The following is a 26,558-nucleotide window of genomic DNA, read 5'->3' as shown; positions in this document are numbered from 1 at the left end:
CAGTTGGCACATAAATAGAGACAGCTTGTAGGGAGTCTGTGAGGAAGGATAGGCAGACAATAGAGCAAAGATGCACACAGCCAGATGGTTTGAGATGTGTCTATTTTAATGCAAAGAGTATCATAACAAGGATGATGAGCTTAGAGCGTGGATCAATAGTGGAACTATGACATTGTGGCCATTACAGAGACTTGAATGTCAGGGGCAAGAATGGCTGCTGAGTGCGCTGGTCTTCAAATGTTTCAAAACGGACAGGGAGGAAAGCAAAAGAGGTGGGGCATGGCATTACTAACCAGGGATAGTATCATGGCTGCAGAAAAGGAGGAAGTCATGGAGGGATTGTCTACCAAGTCAAAAGTCAGAAACAGGAAGGGGGCAATAACTCAACTGAGATTTTTTTAGACCCTTCCCCCCACAATAGTAACAGAGACATCGAGGGGCAACTAGGGAGGCAGAATCTGGAATGGTGCAATAATAATAGAGTTGTTGTGATAGGTGATTTTAACTTTCCTAATATTGACTGGCATCTCCTTAGAGCAAGGGGTTTGGATGGAGTGTAGCTTGCTGGGTATATTCAGAAAAGTTTCCTGATGCAAGATGTAGATAGGCCAACTAGAGGAGAAGCTGTACTTGATCTGGTATTGGGAAATTAACCTGGTCAGGTGTCAGATCTCTCGGTAGGAGAGCATTTTGAAGGTAGTGATCACAACTCTAACTCCTTTACCATAGAGCTGGAGAGAGATAGGAGCAGACAACTTGGGATAACATTTAATTGGGGTGGGAGAAATATGATGCTATTAGGCAGATGTTCTCAGGGAAATGCACAGCAGAAATATTCTCATTTCAGCCTAATACAGCTAAAAAGCACAACTGCTTCCAAGGTCAGACAGTCAACAAAGATGTTGAATGCATTTAAATGAACTATTGCTGCTTAAAACCAACGGAAACAACACTGGTTGTGGATGGATGCGTCCTCAGAGAAAGCATGGCTGCAGATCAGGGATAAAAGTGCATTTAAGAAAACGTGGTTTTAAATTCCCAATGCGGACTATCTTGCTGGTGAACGTGCAGTCTCTGGTGAATAAAGTTGATGATCTCAGAGCTAGGGTGCTGAATCAGAGGGACATTAGGATCGTGTGTGTCCTTTGTTTCATGGAATCCTGGTTAACCCCTTCCATACTGGATGCAGTGATCCAGATTGCCAGATTTACTATACACCGTCAGGATAGATCTATAGAGTCTCTCAAAAGCAGAGGTGGAGGAGTATGCCTCATGATCAACTCCTCTTGGTTCACAAGTATATCAGTGCTGTCCCAATTCTACTCACCAGACCTGGAAAATCTAGCAATAAGTGTCATCCTTTTTACCTACCACATAAGTTCTCTGGGGTCATTTTGGTAGCAGTATACATGCTAACTCAGGCCAATGTCAATCAGGCTTTAGAAGATCTGAGCAATGGGATCAACATACACAAAACAGCACACCCTAACGCCTTCACCATTGTTTTGGGAGATTTTAACCAGGCCAGTCTTTAAAAAACACTAAGTAATTACCATTAACAAAACATTTGCAATACGAAAGGAAACAACACACTGGACTATTGTTACACCACCATCAAGAATGCTTACCATGCTATTCCACACCCTCACTTTGAGAAGTTTGATCACCTGCCTGTACTCTTACTCCCTGAGTATAGGCAGAGGCTGAGAACTGCTGCACCAGTAGTGAGGACCAAGAAGGTATCGTCAAGGGAAGCACAGGAGCCTTTATAGCACTGCTTTGAATCAGTGAACCGGACTGTATTCAGGGATTCATCTTGGAACCTGGATAAGTATGCAGCAGTTGTTACTGACTTCATTAAAACCTGTGTGGAATAGTGTGTGCTTACAAGGACTTATTGAACATTCCCAACCAAAAGCCATGGATGAACCAGGTGGTACGTCGTCTGCTTAAGGCTAGATCTGTGGCATTCAAGTTTGGCAACCCAGGCCTGTACCAGAAAACCAAGTATGATTTGCAGAGAGCATTTCAAGGGTGAGGAGACAATTCAAACAAGGTTGGAGGTGACATCAGATGTACAACAACTCTGGCAGTGTTTGTAACACTTTTCTTCCTACAAAGTGAAACCCAATAGCATGAATGGCAGCGATGCTTCACTACCTAGGTGAACTCAACCTTCTATGCCCACTTTGAAAGGGAGAATATAACTACAGCTGTGATGACCCTGTGATCTCTGTCTCAAAGGCTGGTGTTAGGTTATCTTTAAGGAGAGTGAACCCTCGCAAGGTGGAAGGTGCCGACGGAGTCTCTGGTAAGGCTCAGAAAACCTGTGCCAACCAATTGGCGGGAGTATTCAAGGATATTTTCAACCTCTCACTGCTACGGGTTGAAGTTCCCACTTGCTTCAAAAAGGCAACAATTATACCAGTGCCTAAGAAGAATAATGTGAGCTACCTTAATGAATTTCACCTGGTAGCACTCACATCTACAGTGATGAAATGCTTTGAGAGGTTGGTCATGTCTAGACTGAACTTTTGCCTCAGTAAGGACCTGGACCCATTGCAATTTACCAATCACCACAATAGGTCAATGGCAGATGCAATCATGTGGCTCTCCATGTGGCTTTACACCACCTGGACAACACAACTATGTCAGGATATTGTCCATCGACCATAACTCAGCACTTAATAATTCCCACAATCCTGTTTGAGAAGTTGCAGGACCTGGGCCTCTGTACCACCCTCTGCAATTGGATCCTTGACTGGAAGAGCACAACCTGTGCCGATTGGTAATAACATTTCCTCCTCGCTGATGATCAACACTAGAGCACCTCGGGAGTGCATGCTTAGCCGACTGCTCTACTCCCTATAAACCCATGACTGTGTGGCTAGACATAGCTCAAATAACATCTATACATTTGTTGATGATACAACCATTATTGGTAGAATCTCAGATGGAGACGAGAGGGCATACAGGAGCGAGATATGCCAACTAGTGAATGGTGTCACAGCAACAACCTGGCACTCAACGTCAGTAAGATGAAAGAGCTGACTGTGGACTTCATAAAGGGTAAAACGAAGGAACACACATCAGTCCTCACAAAAGGGATCAGGAGTGGAGAGAATGAGCAGTTTCAAGTTCCTGGGTGCCAAGAGCTCTGAGGATCTAACCTGGTCTCAACATATCGATGCAGTCATAAAGAAGGCAAGCAGCGATTATACTTCACTAGGAGTTTGAAGAGATTTGGTATGTCAACAAATACACTCAAAAACTTCTATAGATGTACTGTGGAGAGCATTCTGACAGGCTGCATCACTGTCTGCTACGGGGGGTGGGGGGCTACTCACAGGACCGAAAGAAGCTGCAGAGGGTTGTAAATCTAGTCAGCTACTTCTTGGGTACTAGCCGACAAAGTACCCAGGATGTCTTCAAGGAACTATGTCTCAGAAAAGCAGCGTCCATTATTAAGGACTCCCAGCACCCAGGGCATGCCCTTTTCTCACTGTTACCATCACGTAGGAGGTACAGAAGCCCAATGGCACACACTCAGCAATTCAGGAACAGCTACTTTCCCTCTGTCATCCGATTCCTAAATGGACATTGAACCCATGAACACTACCTCACTTTTTTAGTATATATTATTTCTGTTTTTTGCACAATGTTTAATCTATTCAATACACATATACTATAATTGGTTTACTTATTTATTTTTTTTCTTCTATATTATGTTTTGCATTGAACTGCTGGTGCTAAGTTAACAGTGATAATAAACCTGATTCTGAAATGTTCAGGGAACATTTGCATGGAGTTCTGTATAGGTATGTTCCATTGAGGCAGGGAGAGGATGGTGGGGTAAAAGAAACATGGTGTACAAATGATGTAGAAAGTCTAATTAAGCAGAAAAGAAAAGCTTACAAGAGATTCAAGAAACTAAGTATTGTTAGAGCTCTAGAAAATTACAAGGTTGCCAGAAAGGAGCTTAAGAATGAAATTAGGAAAGTTAGAAGGGGCCATGAGAATCCCTTGGTGAGTAGGATTAAGGAAAACCCCAAGACATTCTACAAGCATGTGAAGAGTAAGAGTAAGCGATTGGACCAATCAAGTTCAATAGTGGAAACAGTGGTATGGAGTCAGATGAGATAGCAGAGGCACTTAATGAATACTTTGCTTGGCAATTGTAGAGATGACTTACAGCGGACTGAAACGCTTGAGCATATAGACATTAAGAAAGAGGATGTGCTGGAGCTTTTAATTTAGTTAAGTCATTGGGTGTGGATGAGGTATCTCATATACACAGTATATGAGATATACTGTGAGGGAGGAGATTGCTGAGCCTCTGGTGATGATTTTTGCATCAATAGGGACGGGAGAAGTACCAGAAGATTGGAGGGTTGCAAATGTTGTTCCCTTGTTCGAGAAAGGGAGTAGAGATAACCCAAGAAATTATAGACCAGTGAGTCTACTTCAGTAGTGAGCAAGTTATTGAGGAAGATCCTGAGAGGCAGGAATTATGAGTTTTGGAGAGACATAATCTGATTAGGGATAATCAGCATGGCTTTGTCAAGGGCAGATTGTGGCTTACGAGCCTGATTGAATTCGTTGAGGATGTAACAAAACACATTGATGAAGGTAGAGCAGTGAATGCAGTGTAAATAGATTTCAGTGAGGCCTTTGATAAGGTTCCCCATGCCAGGATCATTCAAAAAGTAAAGAAACATGGGATCCAAGGAGACCTTCCTTTGTGGATCCAGAATTGGCTTGTCCATGGAAGGGAAAGGTTGGTTGTAGATGGTTCATATTCTGCATGGAGGTCAGTGACCAGTGGTGTTCCCCAGGGATTTATTCTGAGGCCCCTCTTGTTCCGAGTTTTATAAATAACCTGAATAAGGAAGTAGAAGGGTGGGTTAGTAAGTTTGCTGATGACACAAAGGTTAGGGGTGTTGTGGATAGTCAAGACGGTTGTCAGAGGGGTTACAGCATGGAATCAATTAGATGCAGAACTGGGCTGAGAAATGACAGATGCAGTTCAACCCAGATAAGTGTGAAGTCGTTCATTTTGGTAGGATAAATTTGAAGACAAAGTATAATATTAATGGCAAGACTCTTGGCAGTTCGTAAGATCAGGGTGATTTTGGGGTCTATGATTCTGTGCAGGTTGACAGTGTTGTTAAGAAGGTGTATAGTGTGTTGGCATTCATCAACCATGGGATTGAGTTCAAGAGCCGTGAGTTAATGTTACAGCTATATAAGACCTTGGTCAGACCCCACCTGGAGAACTGTGTTCAGTTCTGGTCACCTCACTACAGGAAGGATGTGGATACTATAGAGAGAGTGCAAAGGAGATTTACAAGGATATTGCCTGGATTGGGGAGCATGCCTTATGAGAACAGGTTGAGTGAACTTGGCCTTTTCTCCCTGGAGTGACGAAGGATGAGAGGTGACCTGACAGAGATGCATAAGATGATGAAAGGCATTGATCATGTGGAGACTTTTTTCCAAGGCTGAAATGGCTAACACAAGGGGGCATGGTTTTAAGGTGCTTGGAAGGGGATGTCAATGGTATGTTTTTCACACAGAGAGTGGTGGGTGCTTGGAATGCACTCCCAGTGACAGTGAGAGAGGCGAATACAATAGGGTACAGTGTTGTGGAGATGCCAGGGTAGAGATATTAGGACTGCATTGTAAGCAGCTGATGGGTGGTGTTGTACCCCACCCCTTCTGTTTAAAGATGGGTTTTCCAGTTTGACAAGCATGGCTTCTTTAACTCCTCTTTCATATCACTTCTCTTATCTGTCCAAAATATGCACATTGTTATTATCAAACGAGTGTCTCGTGTCCTTTAGTTGTAGATATACAGCCAGGTCTTGACCTGAGGTGTTAGCCCTCCTCTGTTGCGCCATCCATTTGTGAAGAGGTTGTTTAGTCTCACCGATATACAGATCTGAGCAGTTCTCATTGCACTGGGTAGCATCTACAACATTGCTCTCTTTATGTTTCGGTGTAGTATCCCTGGGGTGGTTGAGTTTCTGTCTGAGTGTGATTGTGGTTTAAAAAACACAGGGATTTGGTGTTTGTGTCAATCCTTCTGAGTTTTTCTGAAGTTCCAGCGACATACAGGATGGCTCCTACTTTCAAATCTCTTACTATCTTTCCTTTCAGTTAGTCCTGACAAAGGGTCTCTGCCCGAAACGTTGACGGTGCTTCGCCCTATAGATGCTGCCTGGCCTGCTGTGTTCCACCAGCATTTTGTGCGTCTTGCTTGAATTTCCAGCATCTGCAGATTTCCTCGTGTTGGCTGTATTTCTGTCTGCTTTGCTCCTTATCCCTGCCTGTTGAGCTGATTCTGCTGGTTTTTGTTGCTATCTTGATGAAGGCTCAATCCGGGTAGTTGCAAGCTTTCAAGACTTCTCTCAATTACTTGCACTTCTTGTCTATGGCTGTAATGTTGGTGACGCGTTCTCAGTGCAGTGATGTAGTGTTCTGATAAGCCCTAGCTTATGTTCTAATGGGTGAGGAGAATTAAACCATATGTACTGATCTGTGTGTGTTGGTTTCCTGTAAACTTCAATATCAAGGTGTCCACTATCTTCGATAAGTACTGCACAGTCTAAAAAGGCCAGTTTATTGTTCTCAACATCTTCTCACATAAATTTGATTTTATTATCCACCGAGTTGACGTATTCTGTAACTCAGCGAGTTCAGTTGTCTTGGTTTACAACTTGATATACAATGACCTGGATGACTGACACATTTCGTAGACATACTACTTCTGAAGGTTTAGTGGGGCCAAGCTCTGAGGTATCCATACAGATTGAAGGTATTTATGCTAGAGCTATACTTGACACAAGTTCTCAAGTTACTTTACTCTACAGATCCTTTTACAACAGGTATTTGACACATTTACCATTGACGCCACTCAATGCCCTTGAAATTTGGGGGCTTAGTACTAACGAGTACCCATAAGATGGTTACTTTTGTTGAAACTGGAGCTTTCAGAAGGAGATGTTGGAGTCACTGAAACTCGTGTTGGTCTGCCCAGATCCTGTAGCTTCCATCCTAATGGGAACGAAAGCTTCCAATGTGAGAAGACTTGTGGGAGCATGCAAGGAGAGAAATGGAGAGGACTTTTGAAAACCTTGTCCATTCACCCTGTGTTCAGTGCTGCTTTTGAGAAGGTGCAAGCTCCTCCAAAGCAGGATGATGAGCAGGAAAAAAGGAGCTATGTGGTACATCCAATTTAAACCTGTCATGTTATGTCCCGGAGGAGTAGTTGGAGTGATGGGAACCTCTAATTGTGCCAAAATGCCCAATGCCTCGGCCAACCAGGTGGATGCTCCTGATGGTCAGAAATAAGAGTCAGATTTACCCAGAGGAGTGCTGGTGAGGTCTGAACTGCAGAAATCTTTGATAGTCTACTCAAACAGGATGACAGCGATTGTCAGGAACACCTCAGGAAGAGATGCTATCCTCAGATGTCGGATGCTGATTGCCCCTTTGTCTCCTGTGATGGTAGTGTCTAGTTTTCTGAGAGAATTGGAAGAAAAATAGTCTCCTGGATTGAGGAAGTTGACCTCAAAGTCATTCAACTTTGGTGACTTACCAATACTCACCAATAATAATTACTTAATGAGTCTTAAAGTCATGAGGATATGACTATTTTTGGTGGGGGTGAGTGTAATACACTGGTTAAGATTTCTACTGCTACGTTGCAGTATTTCATTTCAGAAGTTTTCTGCAAAAGTAGTATGCCCTGCTGGTGGAATGTTTTGTTTTCGGCTAGAAATAAGATGTCACGTTGTTCAACTTAGGAATGTTGTGTCAGCCAGTCAGGGTGGTGGGATTGGGAGGAAGTTCTAGAGAGGACGGTGCAGAGAGAGTTTTGTAATGGACAATAATCCAGTCTGGGGTCTTTGGTGAGAGCTGCAGAGTGGGACAGAAGGGAAGATGCAGAGAATCCCATTGCAAGGACAGCCCCATTGAATAAAGTGCTTTGTGAAGATGAATGGCTCCAAGAAGGAATAGCCAATACTCCTAAGGGAGATCCAGCTTGTTTGTGATTGACTCTGAGAGAAGTTTGGAATATACCGTATGCTTTCACGTAGACCACAGGTCCAGCACATGAGTAAAAGACAACTCCAGTATGAACTCCAAAGGTCATAGGGCACATTGGACTGGTTTAACTGTAATGGGCCCCTTAATTCTTTTCTTTTCTTTTCTCTTTTAACTATTGATAAAGCTTAAATTTGTAAATATACTTTCTTTATAATTTTATCCAGTGTATGATTATTTCTTGCCAACCGACAATTGTGTATGGGCAATATTTACACAGCATTCATACAAATCAAGATTCTTAAATCAGAACATTGATACATTCCTATTTGGTTGAACCCCAAATCATACTGACCTTAGAAGTATATTGTTTATGAAAGGAGGCCTTCTCACTGCTGAGTCCTCTTTGTACACAAGCCCGGTAAGAAGGTCACACTTACTATCAACTGTACCAATTGAATTGATTGAGACTGGTGCGATTCGTGAGCTGACCATCACTTCCCATGGTCCACTCTCTTCTCCTATCAGGTTCTTTCTTCCTCAGCTAATTACCTTTTCCACCTATCACCTCCCAGCATCATATTTCATCCACCATCCTTCCCACTCACCTGGTCTCACATATCATTTAACAGCTTGTACTCCTTCCCTTCCCCCCACCTTCTTAATCTGAGTTTTGTCCTCTTTTTTTCAGTCCTGAAGAAGGGTCTTGGCCCAAAATATCAGCTGTTTATTCCCCTCAAAAAGATGCTGTCTGACCTGCTGAGTTCCTCCAGCAATGCTAGCATTCACTTCAAAAGGTCTAGAATACAAAAGCAGGGCATGATGCTGAAGCTTTCTAAGGCACTGGTGAGGTCTCAACTCAAGTATTGTGAACAGTTTTAGGCTTCTCATTTCAGAAAAGATGTGTTGGCATTGGAGAGGGTTCAGAGAAGGTTCACAAGGATGATTCCAGAAATGAAAGCGATAACATCCCTGAAACAAAAAAAATCAAAAAATGAAAAAAAAACTAAACAAAAGGGATGGAGCTTAAGAGATGATGGCGCCTAACAGCAACTCCTTTGCTTGCATCTTCAGAAACAGCTCTTTTAATCTTTAATATCTCTATTTTTCCCTTTCAGGGTTCTTTTGAAGACTCTGACTTGGAGTTACATGCCAACTTCAGTTCTTTGCGGGAATGGAACCCACTCTCGGGGTCTCAACATTGGCTGCTATTCGATACACCAAGGGCTCTGTCTAGAAGACTAGCACACCTTCAGGGTTCCGGGATTTTGTGATTCTGGATGCAGGTGGACTCGAGGTCAGTGCTGCTGCTTGGTGTGTCCTAGGAGTACACAGAAGATCAAAAGCAGCGAGCTGGCTGCTAGCTGTGTACCCAGAGACCCAAGTTCTTCAGGCACAGAGCTCAGAAGAAGCGACGCAACAGACTTTTAACATCATAAATCAGCGAGTTGTTTGTTATGTCTCCCCTCTTGCTGTGAAACGGATTACCTCTTTTTCTTACCAGGTGAATGAGTAGTCTTTGGGGTACTGCAAATCTGTGTCTTTATTGATGCTTTGTTGCATGCTTGAGTGCTCAATGGGGGGCGCTGATGCTTTTTGCTGGTGGGGGAGGGGGGGCTGCTGCTTACATGTGGGGGTTCTTTGGGGTTCTAACATTTAACTGTCGTTCATTCATTGGAACACTCCTCTGTTTTCGTGGATGGTTGTGAAGAAAAAGAATTTCAGGATGTATATTGTACACATTTCTCTGACATTAAATGTACCTTTGAAACCTTTGAACATTTGATAGCTGTTGGTCTGTACTCACTGGAATTTAGAAGGACGAGGAGGGATCTCACTGAAACCTCTCAAATGCTGAAAGGCCTAGACAGAGTAAATGTGGAAAGGGTGGCTCCCATGGTGGGGGAGTCTAGGACAAGAGGGCACAGTCTCAGGATAGAGGGGTGCCCATTTAAAACAGTGATGCAGAGACATTTCTTATGCCAGAGAGTTATAAATGTGTGGAATTTATTACCACAAACAGCTGTGTAGGCCAGGATGCTGGGTGTTTTTAAGGCAGAACTTGATAGGTACTTAATTGGCTACAGCATCAAAGATTACAGGGAGAAGGCTACAGAGTGGGGCTGAGGAGAGGCAAAAAGAATCAGCCATGATTGAATGGCAGAGCAGACTAAATGGGCGAAATGGCCTAATTCTGCTCCTATGTCTTGTGGTCTTACTTTGTATGTGTTGCACAAGATTTCCATTATCTGCAGAATGTCTGGTGTCAAACCTTTGCTCACTTACAACATTAACCAGCAGACTGTATTCTGAGATTGCACCAAGTGACTAAACATTTTAGTAAAGTCTTCAACCCAGTGATATATACATTCTTCCCAGCCTGCAGTCCTGTTTTGGATTTAATCTATCATCACAGCACTATCTGACACCCTTGGAGAATGTCTGCGCTGATATCAGAGTCTGCCTTTCCATGCTGTCATGAATAGTGAACAATACAAATAGCTCTATTCTTAAATGATAAATCACAACTGCAAGTCTGTGCTTTCAGTAGAAAATGTTTGCTAGAGACTCAATTGGCTTCATAAATTGATCTGATGCCTTGAAAAATGAGCAGTCAAAATGCTAAAAATAACACCGATGAAGGGTGGATGGTTCTAACACTAATTAGCTTCCTCAGATTTGGTTGGAAGAATGGATCAAACAGCACCTACATAACATCAACACTGGGTGGAAGAGTTTTGTCAGTGAGAAACTAGTCACCTCTAACTGCATTCCCTCTCAATGGGTTGATCCCCTCCGATGCTGAGTGGGGGTGGATGATCGCACTACTTTCAATCCCATCATTAACTCCTCAGAAAATGAGGTTCAAGTTCTGGTTTCATTGTCATTCAATCATACATGTGTCTACAGCTAAAGAAAACAGAGTTCCCTGTGGGGCCAAGGTGCAAAACACAGTACACATAGCACATACAGTCACATACAGTCAGCAGTATATGAACAATATGCCTGCATATTGTAAGTTGTAGACAAGATTCAAGCATAGCCTAATGGAGTCAAAGACATTTACAGCAGAGAAACAGGCCCTTCAGTCCAATTTGAGCATGCCAACTAAGTTACCGAACTGAACCAGTCCTATTTGCCTGCATTTGCCGCACATTATTCTTGCCCTCTTCACGACATGATAGAGGTAAAGATTAGCTTTATTGAACATGTACATCGAACCCTCAACACACACTGTGAAATGCATCATTTTGCATCGATGACCAACACAGACTGAAGATGTGCTGGGGGCAGCCTGCCAGTGTCGCCATGCTTCTGGCACCAACGTAGCATGCCCACAACTTACTAACCTGAACCTTTGGAATGTGTGAGGAAACTGGAACACTCAAAGGAAACACAAGCAGTCACAGGGAGAATGTACAGTGAGAAATGAACCCATAGTGCTGAATCAATAGTGCTGTAAAGTGTTATGCTACCTACTATACTACTGTGCTGCCATCTTCAGGGTTCCCTGAACATTTACATGAAAGTCAGTGTGTTCCTCAGTACCCACTAAGAACTTGTTATTCATTGTGTATTCTTTCCCAAAGTGCATCATCTCACATTTATAAAACCATAACTCATAGCAGCAGAATTGGCCATTCAACCCATCGAGTCTGCTTTGCCATTTGATCATGTCTGATATATTTTCCCCTTAACCCCATGGCAGGTGGCACATGCACCTACACAATTGGCACCCAATGTTTTGGGTTAAGTTTCATAAGACTGCTAATTACGGAGACATTGGTAAACTGGGATTGGTTTATCATTGTCATATGTACTGACATACAGTGAAAAATTTGTTTAGCATGCCATCCATACAAATCATTTCATCATATCAGTACACTGAAGGGAAAACAATAACAAAATGAAGAATAAGCATTTCCGGTGACATCATTGTCGAGAATGGCTGCTTAAGTCACTAGCTCCTCAGGAAAGATGCGTATTAAGCCCCATTAACTCGTCAAATATAATATTTTTCGAAAAATATTTGAACTGAAAAGAGGGGCAAGAATGGGGAGAAGAAATGGAAATTAAAAAAGTGACACTGCGGAGCCTGCATCCGAGAGCAGTGCAGCGAGCGGCTCTCCGACCCGACCGCGTGTTAGCGAGGCAGCTGCTGGGCCTCGTTCAGTCGAAGTGGCGAATGTCTTTGAAATCCTGAAAGAAATAATGGAGGTCCAGAAAGATATAAAGCAGCAGCTCCGTGATATTAAGGCAGAGCTCGCCAGCGTTAATCAAAAAATAGCGGTGGCAGAGACTCGCATTGAGAAGGTGGGAGATTACGTTCAAAACGTGGAACGGATACTGAGCAAGACAATAAAAATAATACATCACCAAGAAGGTAAACTGATTGACCTGGAGGGAAGATCACGGCAGAAAAATATCAGAATCTACAACGTTCCCGAAGGAGTGGAAGGCCCATCTATGATGGAGTTTGTCGGAAAGTTACTGCGGGACGCGCTGGAGCTTTCCCCCAGCTATGAAGCTGGAAGTTGAAAGAGCACTCTGCGCGTTAGTCCCAAAACCTACCCAGGATAGAAAGCCACGATCAATTATAATTAAATTCCTTCGGTACAGCACCAAGGCGGAGATTCTACGAAGGGCCTGGGGTAAGAAGAGAGTGCTTTTAGAGGATAAATTAATATATTTCGACCAAGATTACCCCCACCCCCCCCCCCCCGTGGTCCTCCAGAAATGCAAAGAATACTCCGAAGTAAAGCGAGTATTAAAGCAAAATCTTTACATAAGAAAGTTTATACACTTTTTGAGGATGGTGGTTTAATTGATATAATTTGATTTAATTGATATAATTTAATTGATATTGGTTTAATTTCCCTGACAGAAGGGATTACACTCATTATTCTGCTCCACATTCTGTATATACAAGAATAGACTATTTCATAACATTTGGAAAAGACAAAGACAAAATAAACACCTGTGGAATTGGGACAATAGATGTAAGTGACCATGCACCTATATATTTATTTATTAATTTTGACCTGCAACCAAAGAATACTATTTGGAAACTAAATTCAAGTCTACTCAATGATCCATACTTTAAGGAACAAATTAAGAAAGAAATTGGTCTCTACTTAGAATTTAATGATAATGGAGCGGTTTCACCTCCCATTTTATGGGATACTCTGAAGGTGGTCTTAAGAGGGAAAATTATAGCAATATCTTCATATAAGAAAAAAATTAGGAATAAAACATTAGAGGAATTACAAAATAGGCTGAAGGAACTAGAGAAAAAACACAAATTGAATTTGGCACAGGATACATTAGGGGAAATTAAAAGAATTAGGAATGAAATAAATAATTTGGCTACACAAGAAATCAGGAAAAACTTAATGTTTCTGAAACAGAGACCATATGAAAGTGAGTCAAAATCTATGAAAATACTGGTGTGGAAACTGAAAAAAAAAAGATACCAGAAAATACAATTCATAGAATTAGGGACCCAAGAACGAAAATGATAAAAAAAAAATAAGCTAAGTGAAATTCAAGAAGCTTTTGAAGTGTTTTACAAAACATTATATTCTGAAGTTCCAGGGGGAAGTATAACCCAAATTGACACCTTCTTGAATTCTCTAGAGTTACCCACTTTAAGCGAAGAACAAAATAGAATGATGACTGCTGACATAACTGAAGTTGAATTAAAAGCTGCAATTAGTAGGCTTAAATTAAGCAAGTCACCAGGATCAGATGGCTATATGGCAGAGTGGTACGAAGAATTTAAAAATGAGTTAATTCCTGTTTTACTCCCCACACTGAACTGGGCTCTAAAAAAGGCACAAATGCCACCCAGTTGGAAGGTACATAAATACTATTGATAACCCATGGGTGAAATTGACTCTTAAAATATGGAAAACCACTATAAAAGAATATAATCTAGAGGGAGATATTGCAATTCTTAAATGGTGTGTATATGACTCTGAATTTACACCAAATAAATTGGATGCTAGATTTAAGGACTGGACAGCTAAAGGAATAACAGTTCTTTGCAGCATAATGAAAAAAGGAACACTGTTCAGTTTTGAAATGCTTAAAGAGAAACACTTATTAGAAAAACAAGATTTTTATCGGTATTACAGATGCGACAATATGTTAATAAGATGCTTAAAAATGTAACCAAGGCAAATACATGCTTGATAGAGCTCTTTAGAAAAGCATATAATTCAGATAATGGTAGTAGAATCATTTCAAGCATGTATAAGGGGCTGTCAAATCTTAAAACACATTCGACTTCATACATTAAAACAAAATGGGAGAAGGAAGGAGGGATAATTATATCTGAGGAAGAATGGACAACAGTATGGAGATATCAATGGAAGTGTACCAATTCACAGAAATGGAGGGAGTTTGGATGGAAAAACTTGATAAGGTATTTTATTACACCCTCTCAGAAATCCCATTATGATAGTAACCTCCCTGTTTGCTGGAAAAATTGTGGAAATCAAAATGCAAATCATTATCATATTTTTTGGGACTGCCCTGTTATCAAAAACTATTGGAGGGGGATACACAATGCCCTACAAGACATCTTTAAATGTGAAATACCCTTGGAGAGTAAGACCATATATTTGGATATATACCTCAAGAATGGTTGAAAAGAAATAAATATTTAATGAATATACTGTTGGCGGCTGGTAAAAAGACTCTTACTAGAAAATGGTTATCACAGGAGAGCCCAACTTTAAATACATGGATGGAAATTACAATGGACATTTACAAAATGGAGAAGATAACAGCATCTGTTAATCATAAGCTGGAACAATTTGATTCATACTGGGAAAAATGGTTTAACTACATAATGCCTCATAGGCCTGATTTTATTCTCACAAATCAATGAATCTGTTGTAAAAAAAAAAGATCACTCCCTACTTGTACATAGTTCTTTCCTTTTGCTTGATTTTTCTTTCCACTCTTTTCTATAAGTGTATACCCCAGATAAATACTTCGTGGAGATTTTGTGATATATATGATTATATGATATATATGTACAATGTCTGAAATATATCTTATGGAAAAGTTTGTTTGATGAACTTCAATAAAAAAATAAATTACAAAATGAAGAATAAAGTGTTACAGTTACAGAGAAAGTGCAGTGCAGGCAGACAATAAGGTGCAAAACTATGGTGAAGTGAATTGTGAGGACTAGAACCCATTCTTATTATATTATGGGATAGTTCAATAGTCTTACAGTGGGATGGAAGCTTCCCTGGAGCCTTGTGGTATGTGCTTTTGTAAAATATAGTCATGACGAGGTGGAGATACATCTCTATTAAAGCATGTGTAAGAAACTCCTTCACTCTTGGGTGTAGCCCCCACCAATCAGGGTCACGTGAAGCCATGGGAGCAGGTGGTGGATGGTCGCATGAGCAGCCGGTGCAGATCACAAGTCCTGGTTAAGTGACCACTGACGCCAAGCAGACAATAATGGCTGAGATCACCCATCTTGCAAAGACACTGCCCAGAAGAAGGCAATGGCAAACCACTTCTGTAGAAAAATTTGCCAAGAAATATATGTTGGTCATGGATAGAGAAAAGAATAAGAACAAAAGTGTGAAGGAGGTATTAATGACAAATGGAAGACCATGATTACAAAAAGATGTTGTACAACATGGCACATAATACTGATGAGTCATGAAGATCAGCATTCCCTTAAACATTGACCAGACTACACATGGTGCTGTGGAACATCTGAACAGCTTACAATGTGGAATGCCATTCAGGTGAGCAAGTCAATGGTGACACTCAGATCAATCCAATCAGACCCACTCCGATATTTGTTTTTACAAATGGCCTTATGTTTTTAAGGCTAAGAAGCAACCTGTATTTAAATTCAGAATAAGGTGGACAAACTCCTGGCGCAATTACAGATTGGTTAGTATGATGCTGTGGGCATCTCTGAGTCATGGCTGAAAGAAGGCCATAGTTGGCAGCTTAACATCAAAGGATTTACTTTGTATCAAAAGGACAGGCAGGAAGGCAAAGGCGGTGCTGTGGTTTTGTTGGTAAGAGATGGAATCACATCTTTAGAAAGTGGTGGCATAGGGTCAGTGAATGTTGAATCTTTGTGGGTAGGGTTACGTAAAAAAAAACATTCTGGGAATCATATATAGGCCTCCGAATAGTAGCCATGATGTGGGGTTGAGTCTGCAAAGGGAGCTGGAAAGGGCATGTAATAAGGGTAATGACACAATTGTAATTGGGAACATCAATATGCAAGGGAATTGGGAAAATCAGGTTGGTGTCAAATCGCAAGAGAGGGAACTTGTTGCATGCCTATGAAATGGCTTTTTAGATCAGCTTGTGCTTCAGCCTACTTGGGAAAGGTAATCTTAGCTTGGGTGTTGTGCGATAATCCAGATCTTATTAGGGAGCTTAATGTAAAGGAACCCTTAGGAGGCTGTGATCATAATATGATTGAATTCATACTACAATTTGAGAGGGAGAAGCATAAGTCACATGTATCAGTATCGCAATGGAATAAAGGGAGTTACAGACTCATGAGAGAGGAGTTTGCCCAGCTGGATTGAAAGAGAATACTGGTGAAGATGACAGCAGAGCAGAGATGGCTGAAGTTTCTGGGAATAGTTCACAAGGCAGAGGACAGATATGTCTCACAGAAGAAGTTCTCAAATGGCAGGAGTAGTCAACCATGACAGACAAGGGAAGTTAAGGACTGCATAAAAGCCAAGGAAAGGTATATAAGGTAGCAGAAGTGAGTGGAAAGTTGGATGATTGGAAAGCTTTTAAAATCCAACAATAGGCAACTAAAAAAGCTGTAAGAAGGGAAATGATGTAAAATGAGGGCAAAATAATTTATAATATAAAGCAGGATACAATAAGTTTTTTTTCAATTATATAAAGAGTAAAAGGGAGATGAGAGCTGATATTGGACCACTGGACAATGATGCTGGTGAGGTAGTAATGAGGGACAAAGAAAAGGCAGCTAAACTTAATGGGTACTTTGCATCAGTCCTCACTATGGAAGACACTAGTAGTTTGCCAGAGGTCCTTAAGTGTCAAGGAATGCCATTGCTAGGCAAACTCAAAGATCTTAAGGTGGATAAGGGTCCTGACGAAGGGTCTCAGCCCAAGACATTGACTGCTCGTTTCCACGGATGCTGCCCGACCTGCTGAGTTCCCCCAGCTTGTTTGTATGTGTTAGGGTGGATAAGTCACCTGGACCAGATGGACTACATCCCAGAGTCCTGAGAGAGGTTGCCGAAGAGATGACAGGTGCATTGGTCATGATCTTTCAAGAACCACTTGTTTCTGGCATGCTCCCAGAGAACTGAAAGATTGCAAATATCACTCTACTCTTTAAGAAGGGAGGAAGGCAAAAGAAAGGAAATTATAGACCAGTTAGCCCATCCTCAGTGGCTGGGAAAGTGTTGGAGTCTATAATTAAGGATGAGGTTTCAGGGTGCTTGGAGACTAATGATAAAATAAGTCAAAGTCAGCATGGTTTCTGTCAAGGGAAATCTTGCCTGACAAATCTGTTAGAGTTCTTCAAGGAAGTAACAAGTAAGGTGGACAAAGTAGAGGCAGTGGATATCATTTACTTGGATTTTCAGAAGGCATTTGATAAGGTGCCACACATAAAGCTGCTTAGCAAGATTAAGTCTTATGGTGTTACAGGAAAGATACTGGCATGGATAAAGGAATGGCTGACAGGCAGGAGGCACTGAGTTGGATTAAAGGGGGCTTTTTCTGCTTTTCTGGTGACGAGTGGTGTTCCTCAAGGGACCACTACTTTTCACATTGTTTGTCAATGATTTGTATAAATCATTGTTGCATAAATCACGTGTTGGTGCATGGCCAAGTGATTAAGGCTTTGATCTAGTTCGAGCCTCAGCTAGACAGCGTGTTGTGTCCTTGAGCAAGACATTTAACCACACATTGCTCTGTGATGACACCAGTGCAAAGCTGTATCCCTTGGACAACAATGGTGGCATGGAGAGGGGAGACTTGCAGCATGGGCAAATGCCAGTCTCCCATACAACCCTGCCCAGGCCTGTGCCCTGGAAACTTTCCAAGGCACAAATCCATGGTCTCTCGAGACTAATGGATGCCTATGTATAATGGAATTGATGCCTTTATGGCAAAGTTTGTGGATGTTATGGAGATAGCTGGAGGGGTAGGTAGTGCTAAGAACTTATAGACAAATTGGAAAAATGGGCAAAAAATGGCAGATGGAATACAGTGTTGGGAAATGAGTGATAATACATTTTGGGAAAAGGAACAATAGTGCGGACTATTATCTAAATGGGGAGAAAATTCAAACATCAGAGGTGCAGAGGGACTTTTGCAAGACTCCCAGAAGGTTAATTTATGGGTTGAGTTTGTGATAAAGAAGGCAAATGCAATGTTGGCATTTATTTCAAGGAGAATAGAATATGAAAGCAAGGAAATAACGCTGAGGCTTTAGGAAATGCTTGTCAGACCACACTTGGAGTATTGTCAATAGTTTTGGGCCTTGTAACTCAGAAAGGATGTGTTGTCATTGGAGAGAGTGCAAAGGAGGTTCACAAGGATGATTCCAGAATTCCAGGAATGAAGGGGTTAACTTGTGAGCAGTTTTTGGCAGCTTTGGGCCTGTACTCACTGAAATTTAGAAGAATGCAGTGGGGGGTGGGGGTGATCTCATTGAAACCTATTGAATGTTGAAAGGTCTAGATAGGGTGGATGTGGAGAGGATGTTTCCTATGGTGGGGGTTTCCAGAACCAGAGAGCACAGCCTCAAAATTGAGTGGTAACCCTTTAAAACAGAGGCAAGGGGGAATTTTTTTGCCAGAGAGTAGTGCATCTGTGGAATGCTTTGCCACAGACTGCAGTGGAGGCCGAGTCCATGGGTATATTTAAGGAGGCAGCAGTTGATCGTTTCCTGACCGGTCAGGGCATCAAAGGATATGGTGAGAAGGCAGGTGTATGGGGTTGAGTGGCATCCAGGATCAGTCGTGATGGAATGGTGAAGCAAACTCGATGGGCTGAATGGCCTAATTCTGCTCCTATGTCTTATGGTTTGACTTATTTCTCAATAATTTACTTTATACACCTTCTTGTCCACCCTACGCATTACCCAGCTGAACCTCCTGCTCTACCATTCAGAGCCAGGGTAACTTACAGTAGCTGTTTAACCTTCCGAACTTGCACTTCTTTGGAAAATGAGAGGGACACCAGAGAAGTTGGAGAAAACTCATCCAGTCAGAGGGAGAATGTTTAAGCCCCACACAACCTGCACAGGATCTCAGGAGTGAACTGAAGTCACTTTAATTGTGTTACAAACGTGCCACTGTGCTGACCAAAAGGTAGTCATTGTCTCTCTCAACAGATTAGTATGCCTGATAGATTTATAAGACCATAAGACAAATTAGCAGAATTACCTGTACCTTGGTACATGTGACCAATATAAACACATCAAAATACCAAGGAGGAAGATCACAACTCCATATTATGAGTGGAAAGAGATTCGCTTTAAAAGAAATATGGAACATAAAACAGTACAGCACAATACAGGCCCTTCGGCCCACAATGTTGTGTCAACCCTTTAATCTACTCCAAGGTCAATTCAACTCTTCCCTCCCATTCTCATCATGTACCAAAGAGTCTCTTAAAAGTCCCTAATGTGTCTACTTCTACCGGTAGCCCCGCCAGTGCATTCCATGTAGATACCACTCTCTGTGTAAACAACCTACCTCTGACATCCCCTTCCATACTTTTCTCATATCAGCTTAAAATTATGCCTTCTTGTATTCGCCATGGGGAAAAGATGCAGGCAATTCACTATCGATTCCACTTATGAGGTAAACTGTTTTGTAGAGAAAGTCAGTGAGACATGGAGTCATAGTCATAGTCAGAGAGAGCTGCAGTACAGAAACAAGGAGCATTAGACACAGGAACAGAGTTAGGCCTTTCGCCCATCGAGTTGCTCTGCCATTCCATCATGACTGATTTATTTTCTTTCTCAACTCCATTCTCCCTTCTTCTCCCCTTAATCTTTGGTGCCTTGACTAATTCTGAACCTATCAACCTCTACTTTAAATATACCCAATGACTCAGCCTCCACAGCCATCTGTGGCAATCAGTTCCAGATTCATCACCCTCTGGCTAAAGAAATTACTCCTCATCTCTGTTCTAAATGGATGTCCCTCCAGCTGATCCAGAAAATATGGAATTAAGGAAGTAAATGCACCAGTTGAGGTCTTCAAAAGGTCATTTCATTAGGGAGCAACACCTCACATTCCACTCGCATAGTCTCCAACCTAACTATGTCAACATCAAATTCTCTAACCAGTTAATTTCTCCCCCTCCTGCTTCTTTCATTTTGCATTCCACATTCTGTTTCCCCTCTTACCCCTTCTCTCCTCTTACCTCTTCTCTCCTCCCTCGAGTCCCCATCCTCCTTCCCTTTCTCCCATGGTCTACTCTTCTCTCCCATCAGATTCCTTCTCCAGTCCTTTACCTTTTCCTTTCCCAGCTTCATACTTCATCACCCCCTCTACCCTCCTAACTGTCTCCTCACCTGATCTCACCTGTCACCAATGTTCCCCCTAATTTGTAATGACCGGTGTGCGCAAAAATCCCGCGCTGTGCAATTTGTTGCCCAGTGATAACAACATGTGCTCACTGAATAATTTCTTCAATAAAAGCAATATAAATAAGCCAGTTCTCAAATCTGCAGACAAATCGTCGCAAACTCCATGTTGTCAACACCGTCCACATCAGAAAGTGGAAAAAGAAATGTGATTGTGTACGATAGTGAAATAAACTTAACATGCCAATGAGGTAGAGGGAGACAACCATTTGCACGCAGTTTAAATTCCTTTGTGCATTAGCAGAGAAAGAGGTGTGCACATCTTAGAGGGAACATTACCTATCACCATCCAGCTTGCACTCTTCCCTTCCCCCACCTTCTCAATCTGGCTTCTGCCTCCTTCCTTTGCAGTCCTGATCAAGGATCTCAGTCAGAAACATCAACTGCTTATTCTCCTCCATAAATGCTACCTGACCTGCTGAGTTCCTCCAGCATAATGTGTGTGTTGCTCTGGATTTCCAGCATCTGCAGAATCTCAATGGTTCAGGTTGAGGACTGAGATTGAAGAGGGAAGATGCCCAGTATAGAGAGAGGAGGTGGAGGCTGATATGTGGGCCAAGAGATGATTGTGACCAAGGAAAGGTGAAGGATGATGGGCAGATGGAGCCAGGTGGGGTGGAGAAGGGGGTGGAGATGGAAGACAGAGGCAGAAGTACCAAGGAACTAAATGTGTAAAATCTACTCTCACCTGGTAAATTCCCTGTAACCGTGCCCTCGCTGTAACCAAGAGAGATTTGGCTCAAGCTTCAGGTGGAAGAACCTGCCATCTGCATCTGCTCTGTAAACGATGTGTTCAGAGGTCTGGGCTTCAGCAGTTGTATCAGGGAACAGGCCAGCAGGCTGATTACTCAATAACACGAGGAAACCACTCACTGAAGAGGAAGGTTCCTACATTGAAGAATAGCAAAGATTGAACATAGAGAGCAATTTTAAGCTATCCATCTGGAATCCACATATCTAATCATCCTTCCCTCTACTCTTATTGGAAGGAGCCTCCATCCTGATGGTATGAATGTTGATTTCACCTTCCAGTAAAAAAATCATCCCCCTCCCCTCTTCTTCTATTCCCCACTCTGGCCTCTTACCTCTTCTCACCTGCCTATCAACCTCCTTCCCCTCCCCGATGCCCTCCTTCCCTTCCTCCTAAGCTCTACTCTCTTTTTACTATCAGATTCTTTCATCTCCAGCCCTTTACCTTTCACACTCACTTGGCTTCACCTATCACTTTCAAGCTATCCTCGTTCTCCTCCCCTACCTTTTTTTTTATTTTAGCATCTTCCCCCTTCCTTTCTAGTTCTGAAGAAGGGTCTCAGGCCAAAACATCCACTGCTTGTTCATGTCCATGGATGCTGCCTGGTCTGCTGAATACCTCCTGCGTTTTGTGTGTGCTGTATTGAATAATGTCTTAAGCTAGAGCATGCAATATTTGCCATAACACAACCTTTCTGCTCACCTTCTCAGCAGTTAGCTGGGTAGATCCATCTTGATACACCATGGTTAAAATGATGCCGACTGCACGAGCCACCTCCTCCAGCACCTGGGGCCTTTGATCAGAATCCAGTCTGATCAGATCACAGATCTGTGGCCGTGACTGTAGTTTTGCAGAGTCCAAGCCTTTGGTGGTAGGATCGTGGTGCTCCTTCGCTCCGCCATCCAGCACTGGTTGCTTTGCCGTGCTCATGTTTGCTGGCTTCTCCCTTTTCCTTTTGAGGCAATTATCCTTCTTCTCCTCCTGGACTGAACTGAGTCTCCCTGTTGAAGATGTTAGTGTCTTGTTTAGCCCTGGGAATCCCAAGTACTGGCTCACTGGGGACCCCTGCTGTGCCAGAGTACCATGCTGCTGTATAGAATCTGCTTGGTCCCTACAGACAGCCGTGCCATGACGCCTCCCATCGAACCAAAAGTTGCCCCATTCTTCTGGAGATTCATTAGCAGCCAGGTCATTCACAAGCTGCACAGGTGTGTGTTCCGATTGGCTGCCCAAATCTGTTTTCTGTTGTGAAATAAAAATCTGCATTTGTTTCTTGCGCACATGTGTATACATAACTTAGTGTATAAAACTGTGGTAGCGTAGCCATTGGCACAATGCCTTTACAGCCGAGGGATCCAAAGTTCGGAGTTCAATTTCAGTGACATCTGTAAGAATACTTGTACGACCTTCCCGTGTGCACATGAGTTTCTCCAGGGTGCTTTGGCTTCCTCCCACAGTCCAAAAACTTACCAGTTAGAAGGTTAACTGGACATTGTAAATTATCCTGTGATTAGGCAAGGGTTAAATAGGTGGGGTGCTGGGCAGCATGGCTCAGTGGGCCAGAAGGGCCTGTTCCACACTACATCTCTAAAAAAACCATAAAGGGCATGGAACGGGTCTTCTTTTCCCAGGGAAACAGAATAGAAAATTAGAGGGCATAGGGTTAATGTGAAAGTAGAAAGATTTATAAAGAACCTGAGAGGCAACTTCTTCACACAGAGTGGTGGAAAGATGGAAAAAGCTGCCAGATGAAGTGATTGAGGTGGCACAGTAGCAGAGTGGTTAGCATACGTAATGCTTTCCAGTGCTAGCTAGAAGATCGGAGTTCAAATACACCTCTGTAAGGTCATAAGACATAGAAGTATTATTTGGCCACTCAGCCCATTGAGTCTGTACTGCCATTCATTCATGGCTGATTTATTATCCCTCTTAACCCTTCTCCCCATAACCTTTGACACCCTTACTAACCAAGAACTTATTAGCCTCCACTTTAAATACAACCAAAGATTTGGCCTCTACAGCTGTCTGTGGCAATGAATTCCACAGTTTACCAACTTCTGGCTAAAGAATTTCCTTCTCATCTCTGTTCTAAATGGATGTCCCCCTATTCTGAAGCTGTGCTTTCTGGTCCTAAACTCCCCTATTATCTCCATAAGCACTCAATCTAGGGCTTTCAATATTGTCTGTAAGGAGTTCATATGTTCTCTCCATTACCACGTAGGTTTCCACCAGGTGCTCCAGTTTCCTTCCACATTAGAACATAGAATAGTACAGCACATTACAGGCCCTTCAGCCCACAATGTTGTGCCAACCCTTAAACCCTGCCTCCCATATAACCCCCCAACTTATATTCCTCCATATACCTAGTATATGTCTAGTAGTCTCTTAAACTTCACTAGTGTATCTGCCTCCACCATGACTCCTCCTGTGCATTCCATGCACCAACCACTCTCTGAGTAAAAAATCTTCCTCTCATATCCCCCTTGAACTTCTCTCCCCTTTACCTTAAAGCCATGTCCTCTTGTACTGAGCAGTGATGCCCTGGGGAAGAGGCACTTGCTGTCCACTCTACCTATTCCTCTTAATATCTTGTACACATCTATCTTGTTTCCTCTCATCCTCCTTCTCTCCAAAGAGTAAAGCCCTAGCTTCCTTAATCTCTGATCATAATGCATACTCTCTAAACCAGGCAGCATCCTGGTAAATCTCCTCTGTACCCTTTCCAATGCTTCCACATCCTTCCTATAGTGAGGCGACCAGAACTGGACACAGTATTCCAAGTGTGGCCTAACCGGAGTTTTATAGAGCTGCATCATTACATTGCGTCTCTTAAACTCCATCCCTCGACTTATAAAAGCTAACACCCCATAAGCTTTTTTAACTACCCTATCTTCCTGTGAGGCAACTATCAGGGATCTGTGGACATGTACCCCCAGATCCCTCTGCTCCTCCACACCTCCAAGTATCCTGCCATTTACTTTGTACTCTGCCTTGCAGTTTGTCCTTCCAAAGTGTACCACCTCACACTTCTCGAGGTTGAACTCCATCTGCCACTTCTCAGCCCATTTCTGCATCCTATCAATGTCTCCCTGCAATCTTCAACAATACTCTACCCTATCTACAACACCACCAACCTTTGTGTCGTCTGCAAACTTGCCAACCCACCCTTCTACCCCCACTTCCAAGTCGTTAATAAAAATCATGAAAAGTAGAGGTCCCAGAACCGATCCTTGTGGGACACCACTAGTCACAACCCTCCAATCTGAATGTACTTCCTCCACCACGACCCTCTGCTTTCTGCAGGCAAGCCAACTCTGAATCCACCTGGTCAAACTTCCCTGGATCCCATGCCTTCTGACTTTCTGAATAAGCCTTCCGTGTGGAACCTTATCAAATGTCTTACTAAAATCCATGTAGGTCACATCCACTACACTACCCTCATCTGGTCAGCCTGGTCACCTCCTCATATCATGCTTGTTAGATATGATCTGCCCTTCACAAAGCCATGCAGTCTGTCCCTGATCAGAACATGATTCTGTAAATGTCCATAGATCTTATCTCTAAGAATCTTTTCCAGCAGCTTTCCCACCACAGACATGAGGCTCACTGGTCTGTAATTACCCGGACTATCCCTACTACCTTTTTTGAACAAGGAGACAACATTCGCCTCGCTCCAATCCTCCGGTACCATTCTCGTGGACAACGAGGACATAAAGATCCTAGCCAGAGGCTCAGCAATCTCTTCCCTCACCTCATAGAACATAGAACCATAGAACATTACATCATAGAACCAGGCCTTTTGGCCCTTCTTGGCTGTGCCGAACCATTTTTCTGCCTAGTCCCACTGACCCGCACCTGGCCCATATCCCTCCATACACCTCTTATCCATGTATCTGTTCAAGTTTTTCTTAAATATTAAAAATGAGCCCGCATTTAACAACTTCATCTGGCAGCTCATTCCACACTCCCACCATTCTCTATGTGAAGAAGCCCCCCCCCCAATGTTCCCTTTAAACTTTTCCCCTTCACCTTTAACCCATGTCCTCTGTTTTTTTTTCTCCTCTAGCCTCAGTGGAAAACGCCTGCTTGCATTCACTCTATCTATACCCATCATAATTTTATATACCTCTATCCAGTCTCCCCTCATTCTTCTACGTTCCAGGGAATAAAGTCCTAACCTATTCAACCTTTCTCTGTAACTCAGTTTCTCAAGTCCCAGCAACATCCTTGTAAACCATCTCTGCACTCTTTCAACCTTATTAATACCCTTCCTGTAATTCGGTGACCAAAACTGCACACAATACTCCAAATTCAGCCTCATCAATGCCTTATACAACCTCACTTGTAGATCCTATCTCTTAGTACTCCTTCCAATAATTTACCTACTACCAACGTCAAACTTACCGGCCTACAATTTCCCGGATTACTTTTACAGCCTTTTTTAAACAACGGAACAACATGAGCTATCCTCCAATCCTCCAGCACATCACCTGTAGATATCGACATTTTAAATATATCTGCCAGGGCCCCTGCAATTTCAACACTAGTCTCCTACAAGGTCCAAGGGAATACCCTGTCAGGTCCTGGGGACTTATCTACTCTTATTTGCCTCAAGATACCAAGCACCTCCTCCTCTTCAATCTGTGGAGCAGCCTGGGGAATATTCCGTCAGGCCCTGATGGCTTATCCATCCTAATATATTTTAAGAACTCCAACACCTCCTCTCTCTTAATATCAACATGCTCCAGAACATTAACCTCACTCATATTGTCCTCACAGTCATCAAGTTCCCTCTCATTGGTGAATACCAAAGAGAAGTATTCATTGAGGACCTCGCTCACTTCCATAGCCTCCAGGCACATCTTTCCACCTTTATCTCTAATCGGTCCTACCTTCACTCCTGTCATCCTTTTGTTCTTCACATAATTGAAGAATGCCTTGGGGCTTTCCTTTACCCTATTTGCCAAGACCTTCTCCTGCCCCCTTCTTTCTCTCCTTAGCCCCTTCTTAAGCTCCTTTCTTGCTACCCTATATTCCTCAATAGACCCATCTGATCCTTCTAAAGACAGAGTTTAAAGTTAGTCAGGAGTGGGCATGCTATGTTGGTAC

The 26,558-nt window shown here is 42.6% G+C and overlaps 1 protein-coding gene across 1 annotated transcript in view; it reads right to left on the bottom strand.

The window, feature by feature from the left end:
- Window positions 1-22,742, bottom strand: part of poln (polymerase (DNA directed) nu) — a 283,259-nt gene extending 260,517 nt beyond the window's left edge. Inside the window, exons 1-2 of the mRNA XM_059974013.1 lie at window positions 22,152-22,742; window positions 21,387-21,586 (exon numbers count right to left, since the gene is read on the bottom strand). Coding sequence (XP_059829996.1) covers window positions 21,387-21,586; window positions 22,152-22,742 — 791 coding nt within the window. The remainder of the gene's footprint in view (window positions 1-21,386; window positions 21,587-22,151) is intronic.
- Window positions 22,743-26,558: the final 3,816 nt, after the last annotated feature.

Source organism: Hypanus sabinus, chromosome 7, assembly GCF_030144855.1.
Source record: "Hypanus sabinus isolate sHypSab1 chromosome 7, sHypSab1.hap1, whole genome shotgun sequence".
NCBI lineage: Eukaryota > Metazoa > Chordata > Chondrichthyes > Myliobatiformes > Dasyatidae > Hypanus > Hypanus sabinus.
Note: the sequence above shows the minus strand (reverse complement) of the source record. Positions and strands in the feature narration are given on the sequence as shown.